The following is a 17018-nucleotide window of genomic DNA, read 5'->3' as shown; positions in this document are numbered from 1 at the left end:
ATCTTGAAAGTGCTTTACTCTCCCCAGCCCACCCCTGCCACGTTCTCTCGGGTCTCATCCTCTGACTGATTTGTGATGTGGATAAGGTATGCAGCTAACGGGAAATGATAAATGTAGAAGGTGAATTTAATGGAGACGCTGCTAAATGCATTTTCTGAGACTGGGATGCTCTCTTGGTTTCTCACTGGAAAGTTCGCTGTTCCCAGTAGAGCCCCAGAGGAGCATTCATGTAGCCTAGACAAGGAAGTTTTCTTCTGTGAACTGCTTTTTACATTTGGTAGGTACCATTCTCTGTAGGGTACCTCCTCTGCTGTCTCAAATACACAGCCTCTAAGAGAATTTCTGCCCACTCCCTCATTCTGCCCACATTCTCACGCAAGAATGTTGCCGTAGTGTCACACGATGACCTAGGGAAGTGGGCCATGGACCTGAGGCTCAGCGATCTTTGTTGAAATGGGATTTCCCCTGGACTTATAAACAGAGGAAGTGATGCAGATGCACCAGGGGGCTGCTGAGTAGTAGATCTTTTGGCTCCTATGAGGTCATTTACTATGACCTCAGCAGCTTGAGTCTTGGAAACATACCAAACAGAACTAAAGCAGGTGATTTCAATCAAGTCAGCTGGAATGCACGCATTCCCAGGTGAGCAGCCAATGGGAACACACATTTCTTATGGTGTCATTCCGATTCATTTTGGATGGGGTGTTTAAAAGTATTTAGAACAGTCTACCCAAGGTAGGTGTCTAGAGGATGAAATGAATTAGTCTGTGCACTCCAGTTTATAACTACAACAGGGTAAATGATAATACCTGGCCCGGGCCAGGTGGTTCAGTTGGTTGGAGTGTTGTCCCATACACCAAACGGTTGTGGGTTTGATCTCCAGTTGGACACATACAGAAGGCAACCTACTGGCCGGTCGCGCTCTCTCTCTCTCTCTCTCTCTCTCTCTCTCTCTCTCTCTCTCTCTCTCCCCCTCCCCACCTCTCTCCCAACCCCTCCCTCCCTCTCTAAAATATATAAAAAACATATCCTCAGGTGAGGATTTTTTTAAAATGACGATACCTTGTAGGTAGATAGTGCTTAGACTTTCCTGAGTTCTTCCGTCTTGAAATAACATAACTTGCATGTTAGGAAAGTACTTTTTCTTCAAACATATTTAAGTAAATACTGTAATCAGGAATAATTTCTAATCATTTTAGATTGTCCCTTCCATCCTCCAGATAATTATTTCCATTCTTAGCAAGGTGGTATTTGTGAAGTCATCTATTTGGTAGATAGTTAGCTGAGTATTTTACTTTAATTTCAAATATCTCAAGATGCAGATAAATTAATAGTACTTATTCTGTTTCCTAGCATATCACATTTTTACAGTGAATTGTGATTGTTTTGGATGAAAGATAACTGACAAAATAAGAAGTAAGAAGTTTGGCTTTAAGAATGTTTATTTTCTAAGCTTGCTGCTTGTTTATGTTTAAGTTTTATAGTTCTTGTCCATCAGCACTAAGCTGGGAAGCAGAAGCCCCCTGTTAGTATATACGTATGTGTGTACAATGTTTATATACATATATTCACGCATATACACATATTTGTACATAAACTATAGTTTTTTATGACTGGTTGATAGTTTATTTTTAATAATAAGGCAGTATTGAGAAGTGACCTCCAAATGGATCCCTTTTGCTAGTTTCAAAAACTCTCCAGATTCCATAGCTTGGTTTCTGTGCTTTCCATTCCTGGACCTTATAGTCTATGTCTCAAGATCCTATGCTATCGTAGAGATGGTGGGACATTAAACTGATGGAATGCTTATTCTTCCCTTGGTACCTCCAAGACTTAGGGCTCCAGGTGTGATCTTACCAGGTGGTATTACTGAAACAATGGCATTCAGTAGCCATGCTTGAACCTTAACCATATCCCCAAACATGCATGACTATGGAGCTTTCCTATACTTCCAAGAAAGTATGGGTATCTTAACTGAAATTAAATAAAATTTCAAATTATGTTTTTCACTTATACTAACCACATTGTAATGGCTTAACAGTTACATGTGGGTAATGGCTACTATATTGGAAAGCCAGATACAGAACATTTCCATCGTCACAGAACATGCCATTGAGCATCGTTGAGACTATATTGACCTGGAAATTCACTCTACTAACACTGTAGGGAATTGTTTGCTTTTGGAACTCTCTGTTTTGGCATTTTTTTAGAGTGGTGAAGTAGAATAATCCAAAGAATAGAATATATATCCAAATGTTTTTGCATTTCAGGTTTTTTTTCCTGTATATCTCTGCATTAAATTCTTCCAGCACTGGTATTCTATGATTCCATCATCCACTATCTAAGTAAGGGGGTTGCCTTAGAAATTAGCATCCCTGCTGCTACTTGTGTGTAAAGCTAACCCCCTTTTTATAGCAGCTTCATTGAGACATAATTCACATACCATAACATTTACCTTTTATTGTTTTTATGGTTATTTTATATATTTAAAAGTTGTATAACAGTTCATCTAGTCTTCAGATGGTTATTCAGGCTGATTTTTCTGTACTTTAGCTACAATCTGATATGGTGCTGGGAAGAGGCAAGTGTGAACTTCCACCTACTTTACCACCATCTTGCTGTCTCACCACTGTCTAAATTCATAACATTTTCCTCACCCCAAAAAGAAGCTTCATACCCATTAACATCCCCTCCTCCCACCCCCTAATCCACTACTCTACTTTGTTTCTCTGGATTTTCCTGTTCTTGACATTTCATATAAATAAAATCATGTAATATGTGGCCTTTTGTGTCTGTTTCTTTTCACTTAGCCTAATGTTTTCAAGGTTCATCTATGTTGTATCACATTTCAGTATACTTCATATTCCTTCCTAGGTTAAATAATATTTTGTTCTATGGGTAGACATTTTGTTTATTCATTCATCAGTTGATGGATATTTGGGTTGTTTCTACTTTTAGCTGTTATGACTACTCCTTCTGTAAATATTCATGTATAAGCTTTTGTGTGAACATATGGTTTCCGTTCCCTTGAGTACATACCAAGAAGTGGAACTGCCAGATCATATGGTGTTCTGTGTTTAATATGTTAAGGAACTGCCTGTTTCCCAAGGTGATTGTATCATTTTCCATTTCCACCAGCAATGTATGTTCCAGTTTCACCAGATCCTCACTCACCTGTTATCGTTTGTGGGTATGAAGTGGTATCTCATTGGGATTGGGTTTTGCTTTTTCCTAATAACTAATGATATTGAGCATCTTTTCATGTGCTTATTAGCCATTTGTGTACCATTTTTAAAGAAATGTATATTCAAGTCCTTTACCCATTTTAAATTGGGTTTTCTTTTTTACTTTTGAATAGTAAGAGACATACTTGCATAGAAGGTATATAAGTCCTTAATCAGATACAGGACTTGTAAGTAGTTAATCCCATTCTGTAGGTTGTCTTCATTTTGTTTGATGGTGTCCTTTAAACCACAAAAGCTTTAAGTTTTATATCATCCCATGCATTTTCTTTTGTTGTTTGTGGTTTTGGTGTCATAGCTAAGAAGTAGTGTCTAATTCAAGGCCACAAAGATTTATTCCTATGTTTTCTTCCAAGAGTTTTATAGTTCACTAGAGGCTAGGTGCACAAAATTTGTGCATGGGGGTGGGGTGTACCTCAGCCCGGCCTGTACCCTCACGTAATCCAGGACTGCTGGCTTCTAACAGCTCACCAGCCTGCCTGCCTGATTGCCCCTAACCCCTCTGCCTGCCTGCCTGATCTCCCTTAACCACTCTGCCTGCCTGCCTGATCACCCCTAACCACCTCTGCCTCGGCCCCCGCCACGGTGGCTTCATCCCGAAGGTTGTTCGGCTGTCTGGTCTAATTAGCATATTACGCTTTTATTATTATAGACGCTTTTACTTCTAGGTCTGTGATCCATTTGAGTTATTTCTTATGCATGGAATAATATAGGGAATTTATTTTCATTCTAATTAATGTGGTTATCCAGTTGTCCCTGGGCCATTTGTTATAAAACTATTATTTACCTGTTGAATTGTCTTGGCATCCTTGTCAAAAATCAATTGACCATAACTGTAAGGGTTTATTTCTTAATTTTAAATTCTATTCCATTGATCTGTATAGCTATCCTTACCCTAGAACAATGCAGTATTAACTGTAGCTTTAGTAGTAAATTTCAAAATTGGGAAGAGTCCTTCAACTTTGTTCTTTTTCTTTCTTTTTTCCTTTCTTAAATTTTTTATAGTTTAGATACACTAATATATATATAATTGATTTCAGAGAGGGAGAAATATCAATGATGAGAGAGAATCACTGATCGGCAGCCTCCTGCATACCCCACCCTGGGGATCTAGCCTGCAACCCTGGCATGTGCCCTTGACCAGAATCAAACCTGGGACCCTTCAGTCTGCAGGCCAGTGCTCTATCCACTGAGCCAAACCAGCTAGGGCAACTTTGTTCTTTTTTCAACATTGCATTTTATTATTCTTGATTTATTCCATTTCCATATGAGTTTTAGAATCAGCTTGGCAATGTCTGTTTAAAAAAAATAGGCTGCTGTGATTTTGTTAGGTGTTGCATTGAATCTGTAAATCCATTTGAGGAGTGTTTCCATCTGAACAATATTAAGTCTTTAGAGCCATGAACGTGAGATGATTTTTCCATTTATTAAGTCATCTTTATTTTTTTTCAATGATCTTTCATACCTTATGCTTCTTTTGTTAAATTTATTCTTATTTATTCTTTTTGTAATTATACTGTATTTGTAATTAGAATCTATTATATATGGACTTTTCCCTTACTGTCGTTTTAGATTGCATATTGCAAATATATAGGGATACATTGGATTTTTGTACACTGATCTTATCTCTCACAGTCTTAGCTGTACTTGTTTATTAGCTCTTATAGTTTTGTGTGTGTGTGTGGATTCCCCACCCCACCCCCCTTCCTAACTCCATCTTTGCAATTGCTGATTCTAGAGAACTTACAAAGTACTGTGCTTTAAGAGGAAAACTTCATTCGTTTTCCAGGAGTTGTGGCTGTGGGGTGTATCAATGAAGCTATTGATGAAGGAGATCCTTTAAAGACACTAGAAAGTCTGCAGTTACCTACAGCTAAGATTAGAGATGTGGACCCCGACCATGCCCAGCACTACCAGGATGTTTTATACCACGCCAAATCACAGAAACTGAAGGTAAGTCTCAGTAAGTTCATTTCCTTCACATTTACAGACTAGATAACGGAAAAGGTGGAAGGGAGGATTTTTTTTTACCCATCTTTTCCTAAAGCTTATGAGCCTCTTGTTCCAGCAATTGCCTGTGAATCAAAATGGAAGCAATAGCGCTGTCATTTTCCTGGCGTCAAACATTAGGGGGAAGCCAGCTCCAGAGCTGATGACTGCTTCCACTCTTTTCCTAAAAACTCAGTCATGAGTGAGCTTTTGTTCAGAGTCCCAAGTTCTTGGATATTTTCTGAGCACGTGCTGTGTGCATAGTGCAGTATATAGCACCTGGTACGGGCAAGGGGCTCCAAGGAACACGTGACATCATTTGAATGTTCTCTGTCCTTATCCTCGATGCTGAAAAATTGATTGAGGCAGTGGTCATGCTTTGATAGAATAAGTAATAGTCGAGATAGGCATGTGGCAAAGCGTCAAAATGAGGAGTACACGGGGTGACTCAGAGATGGTTGGGATTGTTGCGGATTAGAATCCTAAGAGCAGTTGCAGTGGAGATAGAATAGAAGCTGTGCCTGAAAGGTAAGGAAGAGTTGGTTAGGTGGGTGGGAAGCAGGATGATTTAGGGAGGAACCAGCATGGTTTGTTCTGGACATAGGACACTGACCTGGCCAGAGTCCCCATAAAGAGCAGACGGTTTCTCTGACTGTGGAGCTTTTACTGGTATTATAAGGAGTCAGACAGATACTGGCCACCATTAGAAGGGTACTGGGCTGAGTGGTGAGCCTTGTATGACCTGTCACCTGAGAGGGGAAGTGATGCTGCCTGGGTGCTAGCCACTCATACCTTTCATGACCCCATGTATTAGCCAACCCAAAAGGGGTGAGCATCTCCTCTATATGAGACTTTGGAACCAGGAACTGCCTTATCTGAGATGGGAAATACATCCTTGGTTAGAGCAAACATTTATGCATCACCTGATATTTGCTGGGCATGATATTAGATATTAGATACTTGGTGCATATTCTCACATAATCCTCATAACAGCTCTCTGAACTATCATTATCATCATCTTATAGAAAATGAGGCTAAGACCAAGTTGTCCAGTGTTACCCCAAAAAAGTAATTATTTCTGGAACTATACCCCAGTCTGTGTGACTCAGAAACATATATTAAGGCAGATGGAAAAGGATGTTTATTGCAGCATTGTTTGTAACAGCAAAAGACAAAAAACAACAACAAACTAAAATGTCCATCAGGAGGGGCTGGTTAAATTGCAGTGTATCCATACAGTGAAATACACAGAAAAGAATGAATGGTTCTATATTGGACAATCTATATATATATAAAAGCCTAAGCGACCATTGCAACCGAACGGACAACCAAACAGGCTGTGTGGGGCGACCAGGCTGGCGGGGGGGGGGCAGTGAGGGGCGACCAGGCCAGCAGAGGGGGCAGTGAGGGGCGACCAGGCCAGCAGAGGGGGCAGTGAGGGGCGACCAGGCCAGCGGGGGAGGGCAGTTGGGGGTGACCAGGCCAGCATGGGGGGCAGTTTGGGGCAACCAGACCAGCGGGAAGGGCAGTAAGGGGTGATCAGGCAGGCAGGCAGGTGAGCAGTTAGGAGCCAGTGGTCCCGGATTGTGAGAGGGATGTCTGACTGCCAGGGATCAGGCCTAAACTGGCAGTTGGACATCCCCCGAGGGCTCCCGGATTGGAGAGGGTGCAGGCTGAGCTGAGGGGACACCCCCCCGGGGCATGAAATTCATGCCCCGGGCCTTTAGTATTTAATATGTGTGTTAAGTGTTTATATGCTTTCACATAGATACACAAATGGCATACACACCCATATACAGTATATGTGGGCTTATATGTGCGTAGAATATTTCTGAAAGAAGACAGCATCTGGAAGATGAACCAGATAGGAAGTTTGATACTTCCTTTTTCTCTCTTCTTGTACTATTTGGACTTTTGAGGTTTTTTACAGAGTGCATGTATTATTTACTCAATGTTTCTATACTTTCAAAATACAAGGTAAACAACTCACAAAGGGCCAGTTCCCCCAGTGACTTAGTCTAGTTTCTAGAACAGGACTGCTCCAGTTCAGGTGTTCCCTTCAAAGTAACTAACTTTGTCTCAAAGCATTAGAAATGTTTTGGCATCATGTAGTCTCCAGCAGCATACAGAAGTGGTTGCCTCTGGAAGAGCATTGAGTGACTAGAGAAGAGGAAGAAACATTTCCTAATCTTTTAAATTTTGTACTATGCATTTCCTGTGCAAAATAAATACTTAATAAATCAAAATTCACTAAAAGTAGAAAAAAATAAAACAGTCTAAACCCTGTTCACTCCTCATTAAAGGTGAAGAAAACTGTTCCCTGGGGTGGGGGCCTTCTGTGCTGTTTGCCCTCGGATTGGCACGGCGGCAGCAGGTGCTATACAGGTGCCCTTACGTGGATCTTCATTTGAGCCTCACAGCAACTGTGGGGGATGGGCGCTGTCTTCTTACCTGATGTGAATGAACCTGAGGCCTGGGTTGAATGCCAGGCCAGGGAGTGAGAGAATGAGACGCAGATCCTTGTGTTCCCACATCTCAGGGGAGGAGAGTAGACCCTGTCAACTAGGAAGAGTGAGCTGCCACCTGCTGTTGCCACTGATGTAGCTGTGGCCCTGGCACAGGGCACACTTACCGGGATTTTAAGATACAAGTTGTTTGCTTTGGACAAAAGGCACCATTCAAATCTTGGTTTTGCCAAAAATGAACTAGGGATTTTAGTCAAGTCACCAAAATTCTCTTTGCTTCAGTCTACACATGTAGTACCTGTCTTACAGGGTGATAAGGTAATGCCCTGCCCGCAGCCACTTGGGGGTTTGTCCTGGAGGTGAGCCTGACTCCACAAACGTTTCATAGCGTTTCATAGGCTGGCGGTGGAGGACCCCTCCTCCCCCACCCCCCGCAGAACATTCCCTTGTGAAGGTTCTGAATCAAGGCAGAACCACAGAGCACCCCTCCAGAGCACCCCCAAAGCCTTCCCTGAGTGATTATGTGGTGCCAGCTCTCTGTTAGGCATCCTTCCTCAGTGTGAAAGCAGTGGCTTTAACAGTGTGATTAGAGCATTAAATATGAGCCTAGAGAGCTGGGTTCTAGCTCAGGCATTAAAGTACTCTGGCCAATAAAATTGGGGGCTTGAACTGTATTGGAACAGCTAACAGACTTAAAACAATTCTACGCAATGAATCCGATTTGGTTAAATTCCTATTTTTTTCAACATTTTTCTTTCTCTGCCCGTTAGTTTTGAAACTTTCTTTTCTCAGCCTGATCTCTTTCCCAGTTTGGGGGGCGGGGGGGCGAGATCTGGTTCTGTTTATTTGGTGGGGTGTCTGCATTTTTCTTTTTTTTTAAAAAATATATATTTTTATTGATTTCAGACAGGAAGGGAGAGGGAATAGAGATAGCCTCAATGATGAGAGAGAATCATTGCTCTGCTGCCTCCTGCACACCCCCTACTGGGGATTGAGTCTGCAACCTGGGCATGTGCCCTTGGCTGAAATCGAACCCAGGACCCTTTAGTCTGCAGGCCAGCGCTCTTTCCATTGAGCCAAGCCAGCTAGAGCTGCATTTCTTTTTTAACCTCTGTTGTTTTGATAGCTAATAGTTTCCAGTTGTGTATTATGGTGGTATTTCTGTGCCTTGCCTTCCCAAGGTCCAAACATGGAAAATAATAGAAGGAAATACAATACTTGTATTGTCAGTATAAAATGAAGCTTGTAAAATATATAGTGTTAAAGGTCTCAGTGATAACATCTTCAAAGAATGGATGCTGAGTTTTATCAAAAATAAAGGACAGTGATATAAGTTGGTGAGGATTACTTGGCCATATAAAATATCCTTATATGGTAAATACTACTTGGGCCTTGGTAATAGTATTTCAAGTATAACGTTGTGTAGGCACCAAATTCTTTTTGTCTCTTGGGGAAAGTCTGGGTAAAGGGCATGCTGGCATACACTTAGCAGAGAACACACTCTGTTCACCAGGGGCAGTGAATTTTGATCTATTTTTAAATTGAAGGCTTTGCTTGAGAACATATGAATTATATTCCCACCAAAAGTTCTGCTTTGCTACGTGTAGTTTATTGCATAAATATTAAGTGTGCTTTTTTAACAAGTGAATATTGTTTCATGTTCTCCATAGATAAAACTGTATTGCAGTTGATGACTTTATTTGCAAAAACTAGTTCCATACATTTACCTTTTTGTCATCTTGAAACTTATTTTAGATTTGTTTTTATTTCTTGCTTTAGTATTTACCTGATTTTTGTTCTTCACATAACCGCACACATGCTGTAAAGGGTCTTTATGGGCATGTGTGGGTGTTTTTTTAACTTAAGTCCAATGAAATAGGAAACTCTGCACATTAAAAATTATGCATTTAAAATTTTTTATTGTTTTGATGCTCACTACAGGTATATTGGTCAATGCACATTCTTACAGACTTGAAAATTCATGTCAGCAATTTTTTATGCCCTTAACTACTGATATACTACCTTCTGTCTAATCCCTAAACTAAGGGGAATATAGTCATTTACCTACAGGAAGATGCTGGGCATTTATAACAAAATATCCTTTTCCCATTAAAAACTATGTTTAAGCCACAAAAGTAATGGAGGCATTTTAAACTTCTCTATGACTTTGAGTATATTCGTAGCTTAGTTTCCTGATTTTTTTTACATGTCCAACTAAAAATGGTGTTGTCCCTTGTCATACAGAATACCTTGCTTTCTCTGTTGGAATTTAATGGACTTTTCATGCTGCTAAGATGCTTTGGGATTTTATTCTTTCATTCATTCAGCCACATGACAATGTCAAGCATGGAGCTGGGCCCCACAGACCCTAGGAAAACTTGAGCCTGGGGTTGCCATAAAAAGCACAAAGAGCCAAAACCGGTTTGGCTCAGTGGATAGAGCGTCGGTCTGCGGACTGGAAGGTCCCAGGTTCGATTCCGGTCAAGGGCATGTACATTGGTTGCGGGCACATCTCCTGGTGGGGGATGTGCAGGAGGCAGCTGGTCGATGTCTCTCTCTCATCGATGTTTCTGGCTTTCTATCCCTCTCCCTTCCTCTCTGTGAAAAATCAATAAAATATATTTAAAAAAAAAAAAAAAAAAAAAAAGCACAAATAAAGGACAGAACAAGCCCTTCTCTACTATACTAATACATGGTGCTTAAGTGTTTATGGAATTAATATTTGTATATAAACGAACTATATATAACTACCATAATAAAAATACAATAAAATGCTTTGAAAGTTCAGATTAGAAAAATGAACTTTAGGGAAGAATGGTCCTTTGAGGGCTTTAACAGATGGAAAGAATTAAGGCAAACATGTTAGAAATAGCTTTCCAGTTAGAGACAGAGGCAAAAAGAGGAGAAATCACAGCAAAGCAAGAAGCTTCGCTAGTATCTACATCACAGGCAAGGTTTATTGGGAAGTAAAATTAACAAGTTAGCCCTGAATGCCAAACTAAAGATTAATCATTTCTAAAACAGTGGAGAGTCCATGGAGGTTTTCTAACGCGCGCGCGCGTGTGTGTGTGTGTGTGTGTGTGTGTGTGTGTGTGTGTGTGTTGGTTAGACAATCATATTTTACATAGTGTTCCCCCTGATATTTCCAGTACCCCAACTGGCACCATACATAATTATTGCAATATTATTGTCTATATGTCTGTTCGTTACATCCCTGTGACCATTCTGTAACTACCAACTTGTGGTTCTTAGTCCCTTCACCTCTTTCTCCCAGTGCCCCAATGCCCCCTTGCTTCTGGCAACCACCAGTTCTCTCTGTGTATCTATGAGTCCATTTCAATTCTGTTTGCTTATTTTGTTCTTTAGATTCCACATATAAGTGAAATCATATGATATTTGTCTTTCTCTGGCTTATTTCTCTGAGCCTAATACCCTTTAGGTCCATACTGGCACAAACGGTATGATTTCATTATTTTATATGGCCAAGTAATATTCCATTGTATATATGTACCTCAGCTTTTTAAATCTAATTATCTATTGAGGGGCACTTGGGTTGCTTTCATAGCTTGGTTATCATAAATAATGCTGCAGTGAGCTTGGGGTGGGGGTCGGGTTGAGTGAATTATTCAAACTGATACTTGAGGAAGAAAAATCTGGCAGTGGCCTGGTGAAGTGGAGGATAGGCTGGCTGGGAAGAGAATGGTTGGAAGGCAAAGATGGGACTAAGATAATGGATCCTAGTAAGAGATATTACAAAGGTAGAATCAGCTAATGAGGCAGCCCCCAGCATGAAAGTGGAAGAAGGCAGAAAAGTAAAAAAATGCCAGATACCAAAATCTGTGATATTAGCTTCTCTCCATGCTTTTATCATTGTCCCTTGTCCCATTCTCCTTCAATTCATCTAGAGTAGAAAGCTCATAGAAGTAGGGAAGATGGAGCGATAAAGAGCTTAACGTGCCAAAACCGGTTTGGCTCAGTGGATAGAGCGTCGGCCTGAGGACTGAAGGGTCCCAGGTTCGATTCCGGTCAAGGGCATGTACCTTGGTTGCGGGCACATCCCCAGTAGGGGATGTGCAGGAGGCAGCTGATCGATGTTTCTCTCTCATCGATGTTTCTAGCTCTCTATCCCTCTCCCTTCCTCTCTGTAAAAAATCAATAAAATATATTTTAAAAAAAACAGATAAAGAGCTTAACGTGCCAGTCAGGTAAATGTATCTACTGCCATAAAGAGAGTGGTGATATCTTTTCTCCTGCATTGGTGTTCTTAAAATATTGATAGTGTTGTTTTTGAAGCACTGTATCTTCGGAGCTTCTAAAGGGAGCTAGAGAATGGAGCTCCTTGCACTTAACGCACATGTGGTCCCAAGCATGTGTGTTTTCACAGGTAGCTTCCATTGTTCTCTAAGGTGATTTCACTATTGTGAGATAAGCTGTGGACTGATCTGTGATTTTTGACATGAGAAAATAAAGGAATGGATCTAAGCAACTATTCAGACTACCAAGGCACAAAGCTATGAGATAGATAAAGTATAAGCCGTCGGTGTTGTAGTAGTAGTTGGCATGGTGAATAATAAGTATAATATTGCTGGGAGCAAAGCAAATGGTAAAAATCACAAGAATGAGGAGACTCGTCTTAACATACCACAACCACCTGTGATCATATGCATTAAGAGTCCGAATGATGACTGTGTAGCAGTAGATAATGACCACAAATGGAATTAAGAATCCAAAGAATGCCAAGGAGATGAAGTAGTAGAGTTGGAAGAGAGATGAAGACTCGCATGCGTTGTGGACATCATGGCAGGTGGTGATGTCCCTGTGGACAAGATAATACTCTTGCTTCAGAATGAAAAATGGCAGCATGTACAAGAAAACTGTTGCCCACACCAATCCACATGTTACCAAGGCATAGGTGCGCTTGGGCAGCCTCCGGTAAGTAAAAGGATGGACAATGGCTAGATAGCGGCTGATGCTGATGCAGGCGAGGATCAGAATGGAGCAGTACATGTTGCCATAAAAGATGACTGTGGTGGCCCGGCACATGACCTCTCCAAATACCCAGTTGTTTCCATTGAGATGGTAAGCTATTTTAAAGGGCAGTGTGGCACAGAAAAGAAAGTCTGCAGTGGCCAGGTTGATATAGAAGGTGGTCGTACAGATGGATCTGGTCCTGAAGAAGAGCATCCACAAGGTCACAGCGTTGGCTGGCACACCCACTGCGAACACCAGGATGTAGATGGCAGGTATCAGTTTGGTACTTAAGGAGCTTCTCAGATACCCCATGGTAGCATTATTCACATGGAGATTTGAAACACTTTCTTCAGGGCACTTTATTTTTACAGTTGTGCTTCCTGTCCAGCCTTCGATGGCAGAAAGGGGGAACTCTTCAAAAACATCTGTGGGAGCTCCACGAAAGGTCTTAATAGAAAGTGTTGGCTCTGCCAAGTCATCTGCATCATTTTCCATACCTGTAATTAAAAAGAAGTATTAACTTAGGATATTTTGCTGAGCCATATCTATGGTTCAGAAGACATAAAATACAATGTGTGTAGGGTCATTTGTGTTTTTTATTTAAACATGTTTTTATTGACTTCAGAGAGAAAGGGAGAAATAGAGACAGAACCATCAATGATGAGAGAGAATCATTGATTAGCTGCCTCCTGCATGCCCCAAAAGGGGATCAAGCCCGCAACCCGGGCATGTGTCCTGACTGGGAATTGAACTGTGACCTCCTGATTCATAGGTCGACACTCAGACACTGAGCCAGGCGGGTCATTTTTATTTTTAAAAAATCACTGTAGATCAGGCAATCAAAGGTTTATCATATGCCTAGCACCATGCTAGCCAATGCGGGAGCAAAAAGTAGATGTAAGGAATTTATAATATTTTTAGAGGGAACAAAATAGCACATCAGACCATTGTAGACCAATGTCATCTAATTATAAACTATATAAGCATTTAGACAGTAGTTGACAGTTGTTTGAGTAAAATGTCAATGAAAAGATGAATGTAAACAAAGATAAGCAAGGTTCCTAAAGAGATGGAATTTAATAGAGGCATAAGCTTCTGTAGATTATGCATGGGCAGAGGCATAGTATAGGCTGTCATGGAATCTAGGAATGTCAGATAAGTTAATTCAGCAAATGTTTATTGCCTATTTTACTGCATAAAGTTTCAAATAAACTCTCTCCCTGTCTTCAACTCTCAGATAAGTGAGAAAAGTTACACAAAAATGTAACTTATACTAATAAAGTTCATCTGAGAGATGAAGTTGAAAGATTAGGTTACAGCCACATCTCTGAAGGGCCCCTAAACTGTCCTGAGGAATCGTGTGCCCATTGATAGATGCTGGAATTGTACACATAAAATAATTATGAACAGAGGGATGACCGTTGTAGTAGATGGCCTAGTGGCACCCCAAAGATTCCACCTGCTGATGCCTGGAGACTGTGAATGTGTTACCTCACATGGCAAAAGGGACTGCAGGTGTGATTAAGGATCTTGAGATGGGGAGGTATCCTGGATTGTCCAGGTGGCCCAATGTAATCATAAGAGTCCTTAAAATAAGGAGGCAAGAGGGTCAAAGTCAGAGAGAGAGATTTGAAGACGCTATGCTTCTCGCTTTGAAGATGGAAAGAATCATGAACCAAGGAATGCAAGCAGCTTCTAGAAAAAGGCAAGAAAACAGATTCTCTTCTGGAGCCTCCAGAATGAACACCTTGACTTTAGGACTTGTGACCTCCAGAAATATAAGATAATAAATGTTTTACTTAAACCACTGATTTGTGATGATCTGTTATAGAAGCAATTGGAAACTAATATAACCATGATCTGTGTTTGAGATGACCTTGTTGACATTGTAGAGAAGAACTGAAAAAGAATAGGTAAGAAATTGGAAGCAAGGGGGGCAGTGTCAGAGTCTAGTGTACTCATTTAACCTCAAGATGGTGAGTTACAGGACTAGAGCAATGGCAGTGGAAAGGTGAAGACGAACACATGAGACTGTGATGGAGACTCAGTGGGACGTGGCACCTAACTGAGCATGGAGGCGGTGGGGGAGAGGCAGGAGGCAAAGATGACTTGGAGGAGGAGGATGCTCCAAAGGACCGGGGACAGCACGGAGAGAAGCGAAGGTCTCGGTGTTGAGGATTCCTGGGTTTGAGTTGCTGCTGGGATCTCGGAGTGTAAACTGTCCCAGGACAGGTGGAAAGCCTTAGGTGTGGAGTCCTCAATTTCAAGAATCCAAAGGATAGGTACGGATTTTTTAGTCCGCATAGAGGCTGTGGTTTAATTTAGTGGGAGTGGCTGAACAGCCTAATGAGAGATGTGAGAAGAAAAAAAAAAAAAAACACATCCAAATGTCAGATTTTTAAGGGGACAGGAGACGAAGGAAGAAAAATCAGAAGATGAAATCGATGTGATGATCTGAGAAGTTGGAAATGGGGGGGGGGGAGAGCATCAAAACACGACCACATACTATAAATATTTGGCATTACATGTCCTGTTGATATTACTAATTCTTGAAAGTGCAGTTTCAAATACAACATAAACCTCAGTACTCAGACCTGTTTATCGTTATATGCTTTTTCCGTAAATTAATCTTTGACATGTATAGAAAGTAGATTCTCTCAAATTTGTTACCTGAGGCAAACTTTTATGCTGAATTTAAACTTCCTACTGGCCAATTTTAAATGCTATTTCTCTGCCAGTTCCTTTTCATGTGACCTCTGAATTCCTATGTGTTGAATACTTGAGGTTAGTGTTCAGTAACCTGGTTCTCATTCAGAGCCATTTCTCTTCCTGTTTTCACCTCTACCATTCGCCCCAGGTGAAATGGAAGCCTCCCTCACAACCCTGAGATTGCACAAACGGAGTTAATCCAGTGTGTCACACAAAGGGAGAATTTTGCCTGAACAAACGGGCAGGGAGGTGCTCGGTGCTATTTAGGGGACAGTAGATTAAAGAAAAGAAAAGAAAAGAAAAAAGTAACTGGGAAGTGGCGGTGGTTTGTGCCTGTTTAGAGGTGAACTGTGAGGCAGGTTGAGGCACGTGGTGTGACACTTGAGTTTAGCCACACAAATCCTTTTGCTCAGCTTGCATTTCGGGAAATTTTTGTACCTGACATCCCCCAAATAGAATGTGCCTTTCCAGATAAGCATGAAGCTGGTAAATGGTGGCTGAAGAATATGTTGTACGAGTTGTTTCCCTGCAGGATCTGATAAGAGAGCTTTTGAAACCAAATGTTTGTCAGTTTTCAGAAAATTCCAGTGATTGAGCAAGACATCACGCCAAAAAAAACATGCTAAACACTGACTCTGACCGTCTGGATTCCATTTTCCATGAGAATTTCAGCTGATCTGATTCAGCTTGAACAGGTCTTATGTGGTTTTCCTTAAGAACAGTACTCACTGTAAAAAGAAATTTTAATTGACTTTAGAGAGAAAGAGGGAGAGAGATTGATCTGTTTATTCCACTTGTTGATGCATTCATTGGTTGATTCTTGCACGTGCCCTGACTGGGGATCGAACCCACAACCTTGTCATATTGGGGGGACCTTCTAACCAACTGAGCTACTCAGCCAGGGCCAAATTTTATTTTTTTAATTTGCTGAGTTCTTTATACAGGTTTCCATTTAACAAAATGATTCTAAAATGTTTGCCAACCCGGGAAAAGGCCTGAAAGAGGCACCGGTCCCGTTTCTCCCCCGCCCGATTGAAGAAAGTAAACTCGCTGCCTTTTACTTTGTCCCATTAGAGTTCTTCCCCCCTTTTCACTTCCTCCAAACCCCACCGGCATCTTGAAGGAACCTCCACAAGCCTCATTTCTTTTAGGATTCCACTGCATTTTGGTTCATCCACTCCCAGAAATAGCATTCACTTAATCCTATTCATAAACCCCACATGTGCTACCATCCGCTGATTCTTAGGGCTCTCCTACAGCCACCTCAGTGATTCCAGCTGTGAATTTTAGCAACATTCCTTAATAGAGGTCTGGAGTTTTTATTTAATTTTGGGTTTCCCCCCTCTCGTTGTTGTTTCTCTGCCCAGCTCTCCCGCTCCTAACAACGTTGACAATATTGTGACCTAATGGTAAGAGTTGTAGATGCAGATCTATCCCGAGCTGGTGTTGAATAAAATAGAAAAACGTTAAGAGTTGAGTAATAGTGTTCGGGAGATTTCATTTCTAAAATTTAAAAATCATATATGAGGGCAGGGAAAACTATAACTCTCTGGTACCACTGAAAGTAAAAAAACGGTATCTTATTAAGAAACACTAATTTATTAGCCTTGTTGATTATCGAAAGCAGACCACTTGATCTCTG

At 41.1% G+C, this 17018-nt stretch overlaps 2 protein-coding genes across 7 annotated transcripts in view; one reads left to right on the top strand and one right to left on the bottom strand.

The window, feature by feature from the left end:
• IQGAP2 (IQ motif containing GTPase activating protein 2) overlaps positions 1-17018 on the top strand; it is a 221467-nt gene that overhangs the window by 132888 nt on the left and 71561 nt on the right. The window contains exons 1-2 of one of the 2 annotated variants that reach the window (XM_054715154.1): positions 627-642; positions 5032-5195. In XM_054715154.1, coding sequence (XP_054571129.1) covers positions 627-642; positions 5032-5195 — 180 coding nt within the window. Of the gene's footprint in view, positions 1-626; positions 643-5031; positions 5196-17018 lie in introns of those variants that run through there. The other variant, XM_054715155.1, reaches the window with a different exon arrangement.
• F2RL2 (coagulation factor II thrombin receptor like 2) overlaps positions 5541-17018 on the bottom strand; it is a 15410-nt gene continuing 3932 nt past the window's right edge. For 2 of the 5 annotated variants that reach the window (XM_054715158.1, XM_008161944.3), the window contains exon 2: positions 11882-13164. In XM_054715158.1, coding sequence (XP_054571133.1) covers positions 12098-13162 — 1065 coding nt within the window. In that variant the 5' untranslated portion in view covers positions 13163-13164 and the 3' untranslated portion in view covers positions 11882-12097. Of the gene's footprint in view, positions 5753-11881; positions 13165-16016; positions 16105-17018 lie in introns of those variants that run through there. The other 3 variants (XM_054715159.1, XM_054715156.1, XM_054715160.1) reach the window with 3 other exon arrangements.

This window comes from Eptesicus fuscus, chromosome 4 (assembly GCF_027574615.1).
Source record: "Eptesicus fuscus isolate TK198812 chromosome 4, DD_ASM_mEF_20220401, whole genome shotgun sequence".
Classification (NCBI taxonomy): Eukaryota; Metazoa; Chordata; class Mammalia; order Chiroptera; family Vespertilionidae; genus Eptesicus; species Eptesicus fuscus.
This window is presented reverse-complemented; position numbering and strand designations above follow the sequence as displayed.